Below are 14,862 nucleotides of genomic sequence, written 5' to 3'. Positions count from 1 at the left end.
GCAGAATTAAATGAATTAGAGAACAGAAAAACAATCGAAAGAGTTAAGAAGGCCAAAAGCTGGTTCTTTGAAAAAATTAACAAAATTTATAAACCATTGGCCAAACTGACAAAAGAAGAACAGGAAAGGAAACAAATAACCCAAATAAGAAATGAGATGGGTGATAGCACAACAGACCCAACTAAAATTGAAAGAATCATATCAGATTACTACAAGAAATTGTACCCTAACAAATTTGAAAACCTAGAAGAAATGGATGAATTCCTAGAAACACACTACCTACCTAAACTAACACAAACAGAGGTAGAACAACTAAATAGACCCATAACAAAAGAAGAGGTTGAAAAGGTAATCAGAAAACTCCCAACAAAAAAAAGCCCTGGCTCTGATGGCTTCACTGCAGAGTTCCACCAGGCTTTCAGTGAAGAAGTAACACCACTATTACTAAAGGTATTTCAGAGCATAGAAAAGGACAGAATACTCCCAAACTCATTCTATGAAGCCAGCATACCCCTGATACCAAAACCAACTTAAAAAAAAAAAAAAAAAGACACTACTAAAAAAAGAAAATTACAGACCTATATCTCTCATGAACTTACAAGCAAAAATCCTCAACCAAATTCTAGTCAATAGAATTCAACAACATATCAAAAAATAATTCACCATGACCAAGTGGGATTCATACCAGGTATGCAGGGATGGTTCAACATTAGAACAACAATTAATGTAATCCACCACATAAAAAAAACAAAAGGCAAGAATCACATTTTATCAATTGATGCAGAAAAGGCATTTGAGAAAGTTCAACACCCATTCATGATAAAAACTCTCAGCAAAACAGGAATAGAAGGAAAATTTCTCAACATAATAAAGGGCATTTATACAAAGCCAACAGCCAACATCATCCTAAATACAGAGATTCTGAAAGCACTGCCCTTGAGAACTAGAACCAACACTGTGCTGGAGGTCCTAGGCAGAGCAATTAGGCTAGATAAAGAAATAAAAGGCATCCAGATTGGTAAGGGAGAAGTAAAATTATCTCTATTTACAGATGACATTAAAAAAAAAAAATTTTTTTTTTATGATCTTATACACAGAAAGCCCTAAAGAATCCTCAAAAAAAAAAAAAAAAAAAACTACTGAAACTAATAGAAGAATTGAGCAGAGAATCAGGATCCAAAATAAACATAAAAAATCAGTTGGATTCCTCTACACCAACAAAAAGAACATCAAAGAGGAAATCACCAAATCAATACCATTTACAGTGGCCCCCAAGAAGATAAAATACTTAGGAATAAATCTTACCGGAGATGTAAAAGACCTGTACAAAGAAAACTACAAGACACTACTGCAAGAAACCAAAAGAGACCTACATAAGTGGCAAAACATACCTTGCTCATGGATAGGAAGACTTCATTGTAAAAATGTCTATTCTACCAAAAGCCATCTATAGATACAATGCAATTCCGATCCAAATTCCAATGACATTTTTTTAATGAGATGGAGAAACAAATCACCAACTTCATATGGAAGGGCAAGAGTCCCCAGATAAATAAAGCATTACTGAAAAATAAGAACAAAGTGGGAGGCCTCACTCTACCTGATTTTAGAACCTATTATACCATCACAGTAGTCAAAACAGCCTGGTACTGGTACAACAACAGATACATAGACCAATGGAACAGAATTGAGAATCCAGATATAAATCCATCCACATATGAGCAGCTGATACTTGACAAAGGCCCAAAGTCAGTTAAATGGGGAAATGACAACCTGTTTAACAAATGGTGCTGGCATAACTGGATATCCATCTGCAAAAAAGTCAAACAAGACCCATACCTCACACCATGCACAAAAAATAACTCAAAATGGATCAAAGACCTAAACATAAAATCTAAAATGATAAAGATCATGGAAGAAAAAATAGGGACAATGCTAGGAGGCCTAATACATGGCATAAACAGTACATAAAAAAAAAAAAATTTTTTTTTTTTTTTTTTTAGTATATAAAACATTACTAAAAATGCAGAAGAGAAACCAGAAAACTGGGAGCTCCTGAAAATCAAACACCTATGCTCATCCAAAGACTTCACCAAAAGATTAAAAAGACCACCTACAGACTGGGAAAAGGGTTTTAGCTATGACATTTCTGATCAGCTCCTGATCTCTAAAATCTACACGATTCTGCTAAAAACCAACTACAAAAAGACAAACAACCCACTTAAAAAATGGGCAAAGGATATGAACAGCACTTCACTAAAGAAGACATTCAGGTAGCTAACAGATACATGAGGAAATGCTCACAATCATTAGCCATTAGAGAAATGCAAATCAAAACTACAATGAGATTCCATCTCACTCCAACAAGGCTGGCATTAATTCAAAAAACATATAATAATAAATGTTGGAGAGGCTGTGGAGAGACTGGAACACTTACACACTGCTGATGGGAATGTAAAATGGTACAACCACTTTGGAAATCGATTTGGCACTTCCTTAAAAAACTATAAATAGCACTACCATACAATCCAGCAATCACATTCCTTGGAATATATTCTAGAGAAATAAGAGCCTTTACACAGACATATGCACACCCATGTTTATTGCAGCACTGTTTACAACAGCAAAAAGTTGGAAGCAACCAAGGTGCACACCAACGGATGAATGGATAAATAAATTATGGTATATTCACACAATGGAATACTACACATTGATAAAGAACAGCGATGAATCTGTGAAACATTTCATAACATGGAGGAATCTGGAAGACATTATCCTGAGTGAAATTAGTCAGTTGTAAAAGGACAAATATTGTATAAGTCCACTATTACAAGAACTGGAGAAACAGTTTAAACAGAGAAGAAAATATTCTTTGATGGTTATGAGAGAGGGGAGGGAGGGAGGGAGGGTGAGGGGTATTCACTAATTAGATGGTAGATTAGTTTTATTTTAGGTGAAGGGAAAGACAATACACAATACAGGAGAAGTCAACACAACTGGACTAAACCAAAAGCAAAGAAGTTTCCTGAATAAACTGAACGCTTCAAAGGCCAGCATAGCAGGGATAGGGGTTTGAGGACCATGGTTTCAGGGGACATCTAAGTCAATTGGCATAATAAAATCTATTAAGAAAACATTCTGCATCCCACTTTGGAGACTGGCATCTGGGGTCTTAAATGCTAGCAAGTGGCCATCTAAGATGCATCAGTTGGTCTCAACCCACCTTGAGCAAGGAAGAATGAAGAACACCAAACACACAAGGTAATTATGAGCCTAAGAGACAGAAAGGACCACATAAACCAGAGACTACATCAGCCTGAGACCAGAAGAACTTGGTGGTGCCTGGCCACAACCGATGACTGTCCTGACAGGGAACACGACAGAGAACTCCTGAGGAAGCAGGAGAGCAGTGGGATGCAGACCCCAAATTCTCATAAAAAGACCAGGCTTAATGGTCAGACTGGGACTAGAAGGGCCCCGGAGGTCATGGTCCCCAAACCTTCCATTACCCTAAGACAGGAACCATTTCCAAAGCCAACTCTTCAGACAGGGATTGGACTGGAATATGGGATGGAAAATGATACTGGTGAAGACTGAGCTTCTTGGATCAAGTAGACACATGAGACTATGTTGGCATCTCCTATCTGGAGCGGAAATGAGAGGACAGAAGGTACCCAACTGGACACGAGTGTGCTGTCTCATTAGAGGGAGAGCAATTAGGAGTGTATAGCAAGGTGTATGGGAAACGCTGGTGGCTAGTGGTTAAGTGCTAGGGCTGCTAACCAAGAGGTCGGCAGTACAAATCTGCCAGGCGCTCCTTGGAAAATCTACGGGGCAGTTCTATTCTATGAGAGACTGACCGGATTGTAAACTTTCACCTAAAAAACAATAAAAATTAATTAAAAAAAAAAAAAAAAAAAAACACAGGTCACCTGGTGGCAACTTATTGTGTTAGCACAGTGAGTATCGGCACCACTTGGCCGACTTGTTAAAATACAGATTATGGGCCCCGTTCTCAGATTTTCTTACTCAGTAGGTCTGGATGGGTCCCTAGAATTTGCATGTCTATCAAGTTTCCATGCGATGCAGCTGCTGGTGATCTGGGAGCCCACTCTGAAAACCACTGCCCTGGAACATACAGAGAACACTATGAACACCCAGATGTTCTGATATGGAATAAAGTATTTTTCTCCCTTCCCCTGTTCCCCTGGACGTCCTCAGCTAATTTAAACTCGATATATGGCCTCAGAAAATCATTTCCCTTTTCTGGGTCTCAGGGCTCAGAATTGCCAACAGGGTACCGGGCGAGACGCTAAGCTTTTACAGAAAAGAGTTACACAGTCTGAACAAGTTCCTACACAACGTGCAGGGTCAAGGGGAGAAAACGAGCAAGGGCTAAATCCTCAGGAGCGGCTCGGGCTTTCTGGGAAGCAAGGTCTGCATTCATCAGACCAGCACGCCGCCTCAGGGAAGGCTGGCCGCGTCCTGCCCCGCTGCCTCAGGGGGGAAGCTGAAGCGGACTGAACGGTGCTCACGCCCACTCTGGGCTTTCACCTCCAACCTCTGCATTCACCTCGTACGCGATCCCTCAGTCTCCACAGCGCCTCCTCGCGCTGGTGTCGACGTCGCCCCACCCTCGCGACTGACCCTTCCCACTCGCCCTACCGCGCTCTGGCCGAAAGCCTGTCGTCACTTCCGGCACGCTCCAGGCGCTTGCGCTGAGGCGATCCCTGGGCTGTCACTCGGACGGCTGCGAGGTCCCTGATTGGCTTCGTGAGCACGTCGGCGGGAGGACGGCCGTGCGCGCTGCCCCGCCCCCCCGCAGCCCCAGGTTTCGGCCGAGCCAGCAGAGACGGGTTGCTTGGTTAAGTGAGGGGAGCTGCGGCGTGCTGGCGGCCCGATCCCTGAGCGTCTCGCCGCTGCCGCTGCGCGCGCCGTGACCCGCGACCCCGGACCCCGACTCCATTTGGCTCGGCCCGCGCGCCCCAGGCCCGACACGGGCGGCGCGGTGGGAGAATGAGCGGTGGGCGGCGGAAGGAGGAGCCGCCTCAGCCGCAGCTAGCCAACGGGGCCCTCAAAGTCTCTGTCTGGAGCAAGGTGCTGCGGAGCGACGCGGCCTGGGAGGACAAGGTGCGGTGGGGCATGGCGAGGGCGCAGGTTCGAGGAGCCGGCTGGACTGGGGGACGGATGGACGGGCCAGGGCCTGCTTCTGCCCGGGCGCGACCGAGTGTTGGGGGACTGGCGGGTGGCCCCAAGGGAGTCGGGCAGGACTTGGCGGGCACGGACCTGACAGCCGGGCTCGGGGCTCACTGCGGAGTGGCCTTTAAGGGAGAGGTTCCCTGCGTCACGCGGGGAGCCGCGAGAACGGGACAGAGGACGTGTGCCTGAACGGAGAGTGAGCGAGCTGAATTCTGTTCTACCTCCGCCTGTTATGCAGTAAGATCTTAAATTGTTTTTTGCGACATCACGTAGTTTTTAGCAATGACAGTAACGGTAAAGACACCTACTGAGTATTTTCTGTGTGCCGTGTACTCTCCATGTGTTATCCTATTCTCTAGCTCTCTTGCGGGGGGATATAATGTTGCATTGAAACGTTTAGGACATAATGAGGGTCACACATGGCGAGCTTCTGTAGCCTTACTGTTGAATGAGAAAGACCAAATTCCCTAAGAGATGTTGCGAGGGGAGACCAAGACTACCTTAGGAGTCAAAGTGTATGTGAGGGAGAAACACCACCAAATGTGAAGAATGGTGGGAGCTTCGCCTGTGGGTGCTCCCTTGTTCTGGGACTGTGATCGGGAAGGGACCATCAGAAACAGCCTGAATTCAGGCGGAAACCAGGAACGTTGTTCGCCCCCCTTTCCCATGTTTTTCTGGACTACTGAAGTCCATTTCCCTTCCTGGAGTTGCTGTAACGGGGGATGGGAGCCACTTCCTGAAGGTGCCCTTGTCCTGCCCCCAGCCCTGCCCCACCCCTGCCAACTCTTGCAAAACCTGCAGTCCCTTTCTGATATGCTGTGTCATTTCTTTCCTTGTTTAAGGACTGGTTTCTGCAATCTAGAAATCTAGGGCAGGTCAAAAATCAGAATCTTCCTTGGTCTATGAAATTTAGATATGGTGGTCCCTGTCTCCAGCACTTTTCTTTCTAACCTTTCTCCTCGGTGACTTACTCAAAATTCAGTGAGCAGGAAGATGGTGCTGAGTGTGTTTACAGTCAGTCCTTTTGCTTGGGGACAGCCTGTCTAGGTCTCCCTCCTTAGAGAAGAGTTATCTGTGGTCTGTAGCATGATTACTGTCACAGCCACTGTGTCACAAGTGATGTCACTTATGCATCTTCTAAAAAAGATAAATGATTTCTCTAAAATTTTAATTTAGAACATAGGACTTGGAAGTCATTGCTTAAGATGACTAGATACGTTGTTTTCTATCATATTCTAATATAAATAAGAGGTGATGCATGGCAGGAGTTTAAGGGAAATATACAGTGACAAACTTTTATCTATTTCCTTGATTTTTTTTCCTACCTTATAACTCAAGACTTCTGTGATTCCATTTTAGAGCTGGAGTCCTGATGTTAGCGAGTGATTAGTTAAGAGCCACATCTGTTGCTTTTGGGGAAAAGTTCCCTGTTCCCTACTTGTTAAAAGAGGCTGTCCTATAGCACCCACTCGAGGTAACGAACGCTGGTCCATTAAATGGCCTTATCCGTCTTTTCTACAGGATGAATTTTTAGATGTGATCTACTGGTTCCGGCAGATCATCGCTGTGCTCCTGGGTGTTATTTGGGGAGTGTTGCCATTGCGAGGTTTCTTGGGAATAGCAGGGTAAGTCTTGAGTTTCTTGTATGTCTGTGATATCATTTCTTTTCAAAGAGAAGTTTTGTTTTCCTCTCATGGAAAACACCTGTTGCTACTTTGGAGGATTTTTTTTTTATGAAATGACTAAAGCAAAGGGTGACCCCATGATGGTACTCCTGGTCTGGTGCGGCACTCTTCAGTGTATCAGGCCTGGGACCATATCAGGTCAAGCAGGTTACCTTCCTGAAGGCTGGGCCAGTCCATGCAGTCACAAATTCAAAGTGACCTCACACGAGAGGCCACCAAGTTCTGTGATCCTGTGGCCAGTGAGCACCGTTGACACCAGCCCCTGGTCTGGCTCAGTGAAAGAGAGTCCATGTGCCCACCAGATTTAGTTAAAAAGATGTGTGAGGATTGTCTTAACTAGGGGTCGTGCACAAGTTCTCATGGAAATGGATAGGCAGGCCTGTGGCCTTCTCTATTTTCACAAAGGGTATACAAACTCACCCTTTCTCATGGAAGGCCACATGGATTGTTTTTAGGGCTGATGACATGTCAAGGGTAAAATATATTTCAAACACATATGGTAACCCAAAAGACTCCTCTCCTAACTAGAAAAGTTTTTTGACTTGTGATACAGAGCAAGGCAACCAGTATATAAGGAAACTATTAAGAGTTTGTACACTGCCTAACCTTGTAAAAAGTGGACTCTTAGTGAGGACTGGTTGATGGCGATGGAGCATAGGGCCTGGGGTTCACAGAGGTCTCCTGGTAGGTATATAGATATGTTTTCAGAATATCAGTTACCCTGTTTGAGCTTTCTATGAAAGAAAAGGCAGACAGCTGATTGGAAATGTTAATAGTAGGAGAATGCCAGAGGAAGGGAGAGGACACCCTAAGGGCAAGAGGATGTTTCCTATCTACCCAAGGCCTTTGTGGGATTCTTAAGGGATTTATCTGAAGTCATCCAGCCTGGGAATGATAAAGCAAGGACTAAAGCTAGTCCAGTATCCTTTCCACTGTGGCTGGTGAGTTAAGCAGCCCAAACACACTTTTTTTTTTTTTTTTTTTAAGCTTCATAGAATGCTCCATATTTAAGTTCCAGCTTTGCCACTTTCAAACTACGTAATTTTGGGCTCAACTTTTTGAGCCTCAGTCTCTTCGTCATTAAAGTGGAGGTGATAAGAGTACCTTCCTCACAGGATTGATACTTGATTTTAATGAGACAAGTCATTACCAAATGTAGTGCTTCATACATCATACCAAAAAAAAAACAAACAAATCTGGCACTGTTGAGTTGATCCCAACTCGTAGCAACCCCACAGGACAGAGTAGAACTACCCCATAGCATTTCCAAAGAGCAGCTGGTGGATTTCAACTGCTGATCTTTTAGTTAGAAGCTGAGCTCCTAAGCACTACACCGCCCAGGCTCCTTGTGCATCATGGGCACTCCGTAAATGCTTCACTGCTATCATTATGTGGTTAGCTTTATAAAGAGAGGTAAATAACAGAGTGGGTTGCCCATAGTGCCCCTTTCTCATGACCGCCTGTTTTCTGGAGCTCAGTCCTACATTGTCCTGCCAGAGCCAGTCTCGCCAAACAAGCTCTTTCCTTTGGTTGGCACCTTTTCCCCTGCACATGTCCCTCTCTTCCTTCTCTCTTCGCCTCCTTCGCAGTCCCTGCCTTAACTAGAAGGGGTGGGTCTGGGCTGAGGAGAGTCACCTTCCGTGCTGACCCCCCAACTTCTCTTCGTTTCTCTATGGTTTGGCTACCAGTTACGTCCTGTTAAGGTAAAGCGTCATGTCCTCAGGTCTTTTTATTTATAATGCACTTAAAAACTGAGTAATGGATCTACTGTCTGCTGAAGTTTTGCCTTATCAGAGGGGCATTGTTCATCCCTTCCTACTTCTCTGGCTCTCTCATGGAGCGTGGCACATGATTAATAGGTGTTTAGTGAATGCTTGTTAAAATTCTTATTTAAACTGAAATGAATTCCCATTGACTCTTGAAAACAGAGTCATACATGACTGTTGGCATGTAGCTTTCTTGCCCTGAAGTCAGGGTATTTGTTAGGGATTCATCATTTTATTAAAATTCTGACTGAAGTTTTTAGGGTAGAGTTTTTTTTTTTTAATAATTTTTATTGAGCTTTAAGTGAACGTTAACAAATCAAGTCAGTCTGTCACATATAAGCTTATATACACCTTACTCCATACTCCCACTTACTCTCCCCCTAGTGAGTCAGCCCTTCTAGTCTCTCCTTTCGTGACAATTTTGCCAGTTTCTAACCCTCTTAGGGTAGAGTTTTTAAAAACCCATTTCAGAGTCAGTCTTTTCCACTGTTTCCGCCAACTGTAACCCAACACATTCATTTCTGCCTCTGCACATTTGCTTGTGTAATTCCCTCCCTCATTTACAATACAGAAATTATGCCCGTTGTGGTATTTGTCAGGGTTCTCCAGAGAAACAGAACCAACAGGAAATATATAAAGTGCGCTCATGCAACCAAGGGGAGTTCCCCGGTGACACAGACAGTTCAGCTCTCAACTACTAGCTGAAAGATTGGCCGTTTGAATCCACACACAGGTGCCTCAGGAGACAGGCTTGGTGATCTGCCTCCGAAAAGTCGCAGCCTTAAAAACCCTGTGGAGCAGTTGTACTCTGCACACGTGGAGTCACCATGACGCCAAATTGACCTGACGTCAACTAACAACAATATATATAGAGAGAGAAAAGATTTATTTTAAGGAATTGGCTCACTTGATTGTGGGGGCTGGCAAGTCAGGCTGTGGGCTGAAAGTCCTGGCAGTCTTGTGTCTGAAATTGGTAGATCAGGGAAACTCTCCACAGGATATCTTTTACAGCCCTGGGGCAGAATTCCTTCTCCTCTCAGAAGCCTTGGTTTTTTGCTCTTAAGGCCTCCAACTGATTTTACAAGGCTTTTACCCACATTATAGAGGGCAATCTCCTTTACTTAAGAGTCAGCGGATTGTATCTTCACAGCAACGTCCAGACCAAACAACTGGGCACCGTGGCCTAGCCAAGTTGACATAAAACTAACGTCACATCCGTCCTTAAGATTCAGTTTGAGCCCTTCCAGGCCTTTGCTGACCTGCCCCTTGACCACCCAGCACTGGAGTCAAATGCCTTTGTTTCTGTGAGTTCACTTTCTACTTAGTTGTGTAACCCCTGAAAGGCAGGGCCTAATGTCAGCCCTTTTCTCCCCCAGTCCTGAGGCCTGCACTTGATGTGAAGTAGGTGGCCAGGTTGTACTTTGGTTGGTTTATTGCTGCCGCTATTTCTCTTCATCAAGACAGGGACTGTTACTGACAAAGTGATCCAAGTTTTGTGGTTGGGGAAAAAATACATCACACATAATGCTTCTACCTCATGTCTGTCAAGGGTGTCGTACTGTGGTGGCTTGCGTGTTGCTGTGATGTATGGAAGCTTTGCTGCTGATATTTGGCATACCAGCAGGTTCACCCTTGGCAGAGAATACCGGAAAGATGCTTACCTGTGTTTTATTGACTATGCAGAGGCATTCATCTGTGTGGATCATAACAAATTATGGATAACATTGCAAAGAATGGAAATTCCAGAACGCTTTATCGTGCTCATAAGGAACCTGTATGTAGACCAAGAGGCAGTCATTCGAACAGAACAAGGGGATACTGCATGGTTTAAAGTCAAGAAAGGTGTATGTAAGGGTTGTATCCTTTCACCGTACTTACTCAGTCTATATGCTGAGCAAATAATCTGAGAAGCTAGACTGTATGAAGAAGAACACGGGATCAGGATCAGAGGAAGACTCTGTTAACAACCTGTGTTAGGCGGATGACACAGCCTTGCTTGCTGAAAGTGAAAAGGACTTGAACCACTTACTGATGATCAAAGACTACAGCCTTCACAAGTGTTAAAAAGCAAAGCTGTCACTTTAAGGACTAACGTGTGCCTGACCTAATCCAAGGAGCCCTGGTGGCACAGCGTTTAAGAGCTATGGCCGCTAACCAAAAGCTCAGCGGTTGAAATCCACCAGCCACTCATTGGAAACCCTATGGGGCAGTTCTGCTCTGTCCTATAGGGTCACTATGAGTCGGGATAGACTGGATGGCAATCAGTTTGTTGGTGGACCCAAGCCATGGTGTTTTCAGTTGCCTCATATGCATGTGAAAGCTAGACGGTGAATAAGGAAGACCAAAGAATTGATGCTTTTGAAGAACATTGAATAGACCATAGAGTGCCAGAAGAAGGAACAAATCTGTCTGGAAAGAAGTACAGCCAGAATGCTTATTAGAAGCAAAAATAGCGAAACTTTGTCTTATATACTTCAGACTTACTATCAGGAGGGACCAGTCCCTGGAGAAGGGCATCATGCTTGGTAGAGGGTCACCAAAAAAGAGACATATCCTCAGTGAGGTGGATTGACACAGTGGCTGCAACAGTGGGCTCAAGTATAACAATGATTCTGAGGATGGAACAGGACTGGGCAGTGTTTCCTTCTGTTGTACATAGGGTTGCTAAAAGCTGGAATCGATTCAGTAGCACCTAACAATACTTAGTGTTTAGCTGGTGCAACCACAAGCAGGTGGGGTAAAGTGATGAAGACTGAGTGCCAAAACTAGTGATGCAGAGGTTACAGTGTTCTCAGGCCTGTATACCAGGCCCTGTGTTTAGCAGACCCCTGAAATCTGACTTAGTTGATGAATTGAGCACTGGGCATTTAACCACCCCTTCATCCCTTAGCTTTGGTCCCAAACTGGTTCTCTTTCCTTTCTGATTGCTTTCTGATTCAAGATTGCTGTTCATCCTGCCTTCAACCCTCTCTCTCCTCTCATCCCTGCTCCCTTGCCTCATCTCACTAAGCAACCACCTTTACAACCAGAGACTTGGTGAGCCTTCAGTCTTCAGCTGTCTCAGCCTCAGAATGACATTTCTCACTCCCATTAGTAGTCTCCATCGAGAGCCACTAAGTCAGCCTGCCCAAGAGGAAACTATCAGAGCTAAAGCTGGTCCCAAGATTTCTGATAGAAGATAAGGATGTGGCCACAGCATGACCAAGCCAATGACTATATTTTGTGGGAAATCCTTCCAAGAAAAACCTTCTGTTCTTCCTGACTTCCTGTTTCTGTTATTGAAACCATGTGTGTACTCCCAGGCTCTTAGACTTGAAGCCTTTGTCTCCCCGATTCAGCCACTTGCCCAGCCCCTGTCCTCAAACTTTATTGCTCTCATGTCCTGAAACATGAGTACAAGTCTAAGCCAGTATCCCAGCCTGTTCCTATCTATCACTCATGAGAAAGCCTACGCAGTACTCTCGCTATTCACAAACTAGACTTCCTGCAGTACAGACACGCCATCTGTCCCCACCTTGCTCAGGGTCCGAACCTTCCCTTACATACTGATTTACACTCCTCAGCCTCACAGTACTGCCCTTCCCTACACCAGTCCACACACCATTCATTGGAGGAACCAGCTCTCTGCATTTTTCCACCTCAGCCTTATAAGGGATGTGGTCTAAGACCCACAGCCCCCCGTTAGCTTAGCTGCATTAACTGGAGCAGTCATGAGGAAAGTCTTGATTGCTTTATGAAAATTACATGACGACAGTGCCAAGAGCTGAGTAAAGCAGGGTGCAGTCTCATTCCTGTATCAGCTAAATACATTATGTGCGTTAGAGACCTTTTAGGGGTGCTCACAAACAGCTGGTTTCAATTCTATTCTGATTGCTGTTCTTGGCCCCTAATAGATGATGAGCTGAGGGCAGAGCTGTCAGGTTTACCACCCCATCAGGTGCAGTCCGACGGACGTGCAGAAATTTTCTTCCGTTGGGAATTATGCAGGGGATCCCTTAGCGTGCTTTTACTTACTCAGCTAGGCTGTGAAGCAGCAGCTTAACATACGGTTGCCACATGGCCACCTCCACCCTACCCCAGCTGGAGCTGCCTGCTGGCCCATATCAGGAATTGGTCCGCTTTGGAACGGCTTACCCAGCAGCCATTCTGTCTTACTTCAGGGAGGCTTTAAGAAATTGTGTGCTTTTTTTTTTTCGCTTTTGGTGGGCAGCTGTAAAGAATTGCTTCTCCTTTAAGTTGCTAACTCAGCCAGGTGAGCACCTCCATTGAGAGCCTAGGAACTTTCATGTATTATTTCACTTGTCCCATAACAATATTCAGACATCCCATTTTACAGACAAGGAAACTGAGACGCATGTCAAGAGACTTGCTCAGGATCTCATGACCATGAAGTAAAGTTCAGGTTTGAATGGAAGTCTTTCTGAGCCCAAAGCTTATTTCCAGGTCAGCCCCTGCACAGTAGGGGAAGACACATAAAAAAGTTATCTATGCAGTGAGGGCCCTCATAGAGCCGGGCAGGGGGTGGGAGCTCTGAGTCTCTGAGCTCACGGATTGTGTTTGGCACTTGCCCTCCCTCCCTCACTGCAGATTCTGCCTGATCAATGCAGGCGTCCTGTACCTCTACTTCAGCAGCTACCTCCAGATAGATGAGGAAGAATATGGCGGCACGTGGGAGCTCACGAAGGAAGGGTTTATGACATCTTTTGCCTTGTTCATGGTATGTGTAACTGATTGTTTTGTAGCAGGTACTGTTCTTTTCATGAAGTGTCAGCCACTGATCTAGTTAACCAAGTGAGCAGGGTACCATTTTTCAAAAGGCCCTGAGGCAGGGCCTCTTGTGTTGTCCCAGAAAACATACTGTGATAAGCTGTACAGCTGCCCTGCAGTGTGTGAATCTTTGGCTCATGATTAGCTTTTACATCTGATTCTCAGCCCTGGCCGCATATTAGAAACAGTTGTAGAGCGTTTAAAAATGTAGCCATAGCAGCATTAGTCACAATATCCAGAAAGTGGAATCAGCCCAAATGTCTGTCAAATGATGAATGGATAAAGTATGGTATAGCCATACAATGGAATATTATTCAGCCATAGAGAATGTGAAGTACTGATACATGCTACAACGTGGGCGAATCTCTAAAACATGCTAAGTAGAAGAAGTGAGATACATTCATAGATGTGATATGATTTCATTTATCTGAAATGTCTGGAATAGGTAAATCTGTAGAGATGGAAATCAGATTAGTGGTTGCTAGTGGCTGGGGGATGAGAGTGACTGTTAATGGGTGCAGGGTGATGAAAATATTCTGGAATTAGTACAGTACACTAAATACTGCGGAATTACATGCTTTAAGAGGCTAAACTACGGTATGTGAATTATGTTCCAATAAAGTTATTTTAACAAATTAAACACAAACACCCTTACATAGCCAGATCTTAGTGTAATCAATAAAATCGGACTCTGTGGAAGGTGGGGCTTGGACATTTATATATTTTTTTAAAAATTCCCCCAGGAGCTTCCAGTGGACAGCCAGGTTTGAGAACCGCTGCCTCCTTTGATACGGAGATGACAGAGTCTGATGGTGTTGTGGGTTTTACATTTGTTGCTAATCCTAACACCTGTTAGCAATATTGTCTGCTTTACTTGTAAAATTCCATATCTATAACTCAGTCCCTGGGACTCAGGTCGCTGTTTGGGTGGGGGCCTAGGCCTGTTACAGCTTGATTTCAGTGAAATAATTTAGGCCTCTAAGCAGGTTATGTATTGGATAGTCCCTGGGAAGCCTATCGTGTACGTATATGACATTCTTGTTTTGTGGAATTGGCCTAAGAAGGCCACCACTGATCCAGGTGACCTGTGAACATTGCTTGTCTCCCTTCTAGGTCATTTGGATCATCTTTTACACAGCCATCCACTATGACTGATGGTGGACAGCCCTCACCTGCCCCCTGTCTAAAGGACCCGCTTAGTTACAGCACAGAAACACGATGTAGGGGCACTCCTGCACGGGGAGCCTAGAAGACGCATGTTTTCTGGACCGAGAATCATTGTGTTGGGCATCAGTGTATTCTGCAAGGGTTGGGACCTGAAACTTTTTAAAGAACCATCCACCTTTTGGGGAACCATTTCTGAATTGTCCACCGCTACCCATTTCCCCTTGGATATCTGTCACTGAACGCCTGTTTGCCAGTTGGAGCTGGTCATTTATTTTGAT

At 44.5% G+C, this 14,862-nt stretch overlaps 1 protein-coding gene across 1 annotated transcript; it reads left to right on the top strand.

Annotated features, from left to right (window-relative positions):
• Window positions 1–4,816: 4,816 nt before the first annotated feature.
• RAB5IF (RAB5 interacting factor) lies at window positions 4,817–14,859 on the top strand. Its single transcript, XM_049868728.1, has 4 exons — window positions 4,817–5,130; window positions 6,721–6,824; window positions 13,238–13,367; window positions 14,531–14,859. The coding sequence occupies exons 1-4, from the start codon at window positions 5,017–5,019 to the stop codon at window positions 14,570–14,572; spliced, it is 390 nt and encodes a 129-aa protein (XP_049724685.1). The 5' UTR covers window positions 4,817–5,016; the 3' UTR covers window positions 14,573–14,859.
• Window positions 14,860–14,862: the final 3 nt, after the last annotated feature.

This window comes from Elephas maximus, chromosome 25, assembly GCF_024166365.1.
Source record: "Elephas maximus indicus isolate mEleMax1 chromosome 25, mEleMax1 primary haplotype, whole genome shotgun sequence".
Classification (NCBI taxonomy): domain Eukaryota; kingdom Metazoa; phylum Chordata; class Mammalia; order Proboscidea; family Elephantidae; genus Elephas; species Elephas maximus.
This window is presented reverse-complemented; position numbering and strand designations above follow the sequence as displayed.

Excerpts from the sequence above, each read along its gene's own strand:
- RAB5IF (XM_049868728.1), top strand. The coding sequence starts at position 5,017 with ATGAGCGGTGGGCGGCGGAAGGAGGAGCCGCCTCAGCCGCAGCTAGCC. Across the intron at positions 6,825-13,237 it reads GGTTTCTTGGGAATAGCAGG|ATTCTGCCTGATCAATGCAG; the intron begins GTAAGTCTTGAG and ends CCCTCACTGCAG. Across the intron at positions 13,368-14,530 it reads CATCTTTTGCCTTGTTCATG|GTCATTTGGATCATCTTTTA; the intron begins GTATGTGTAACT and ends TCTCCCTTCTAG.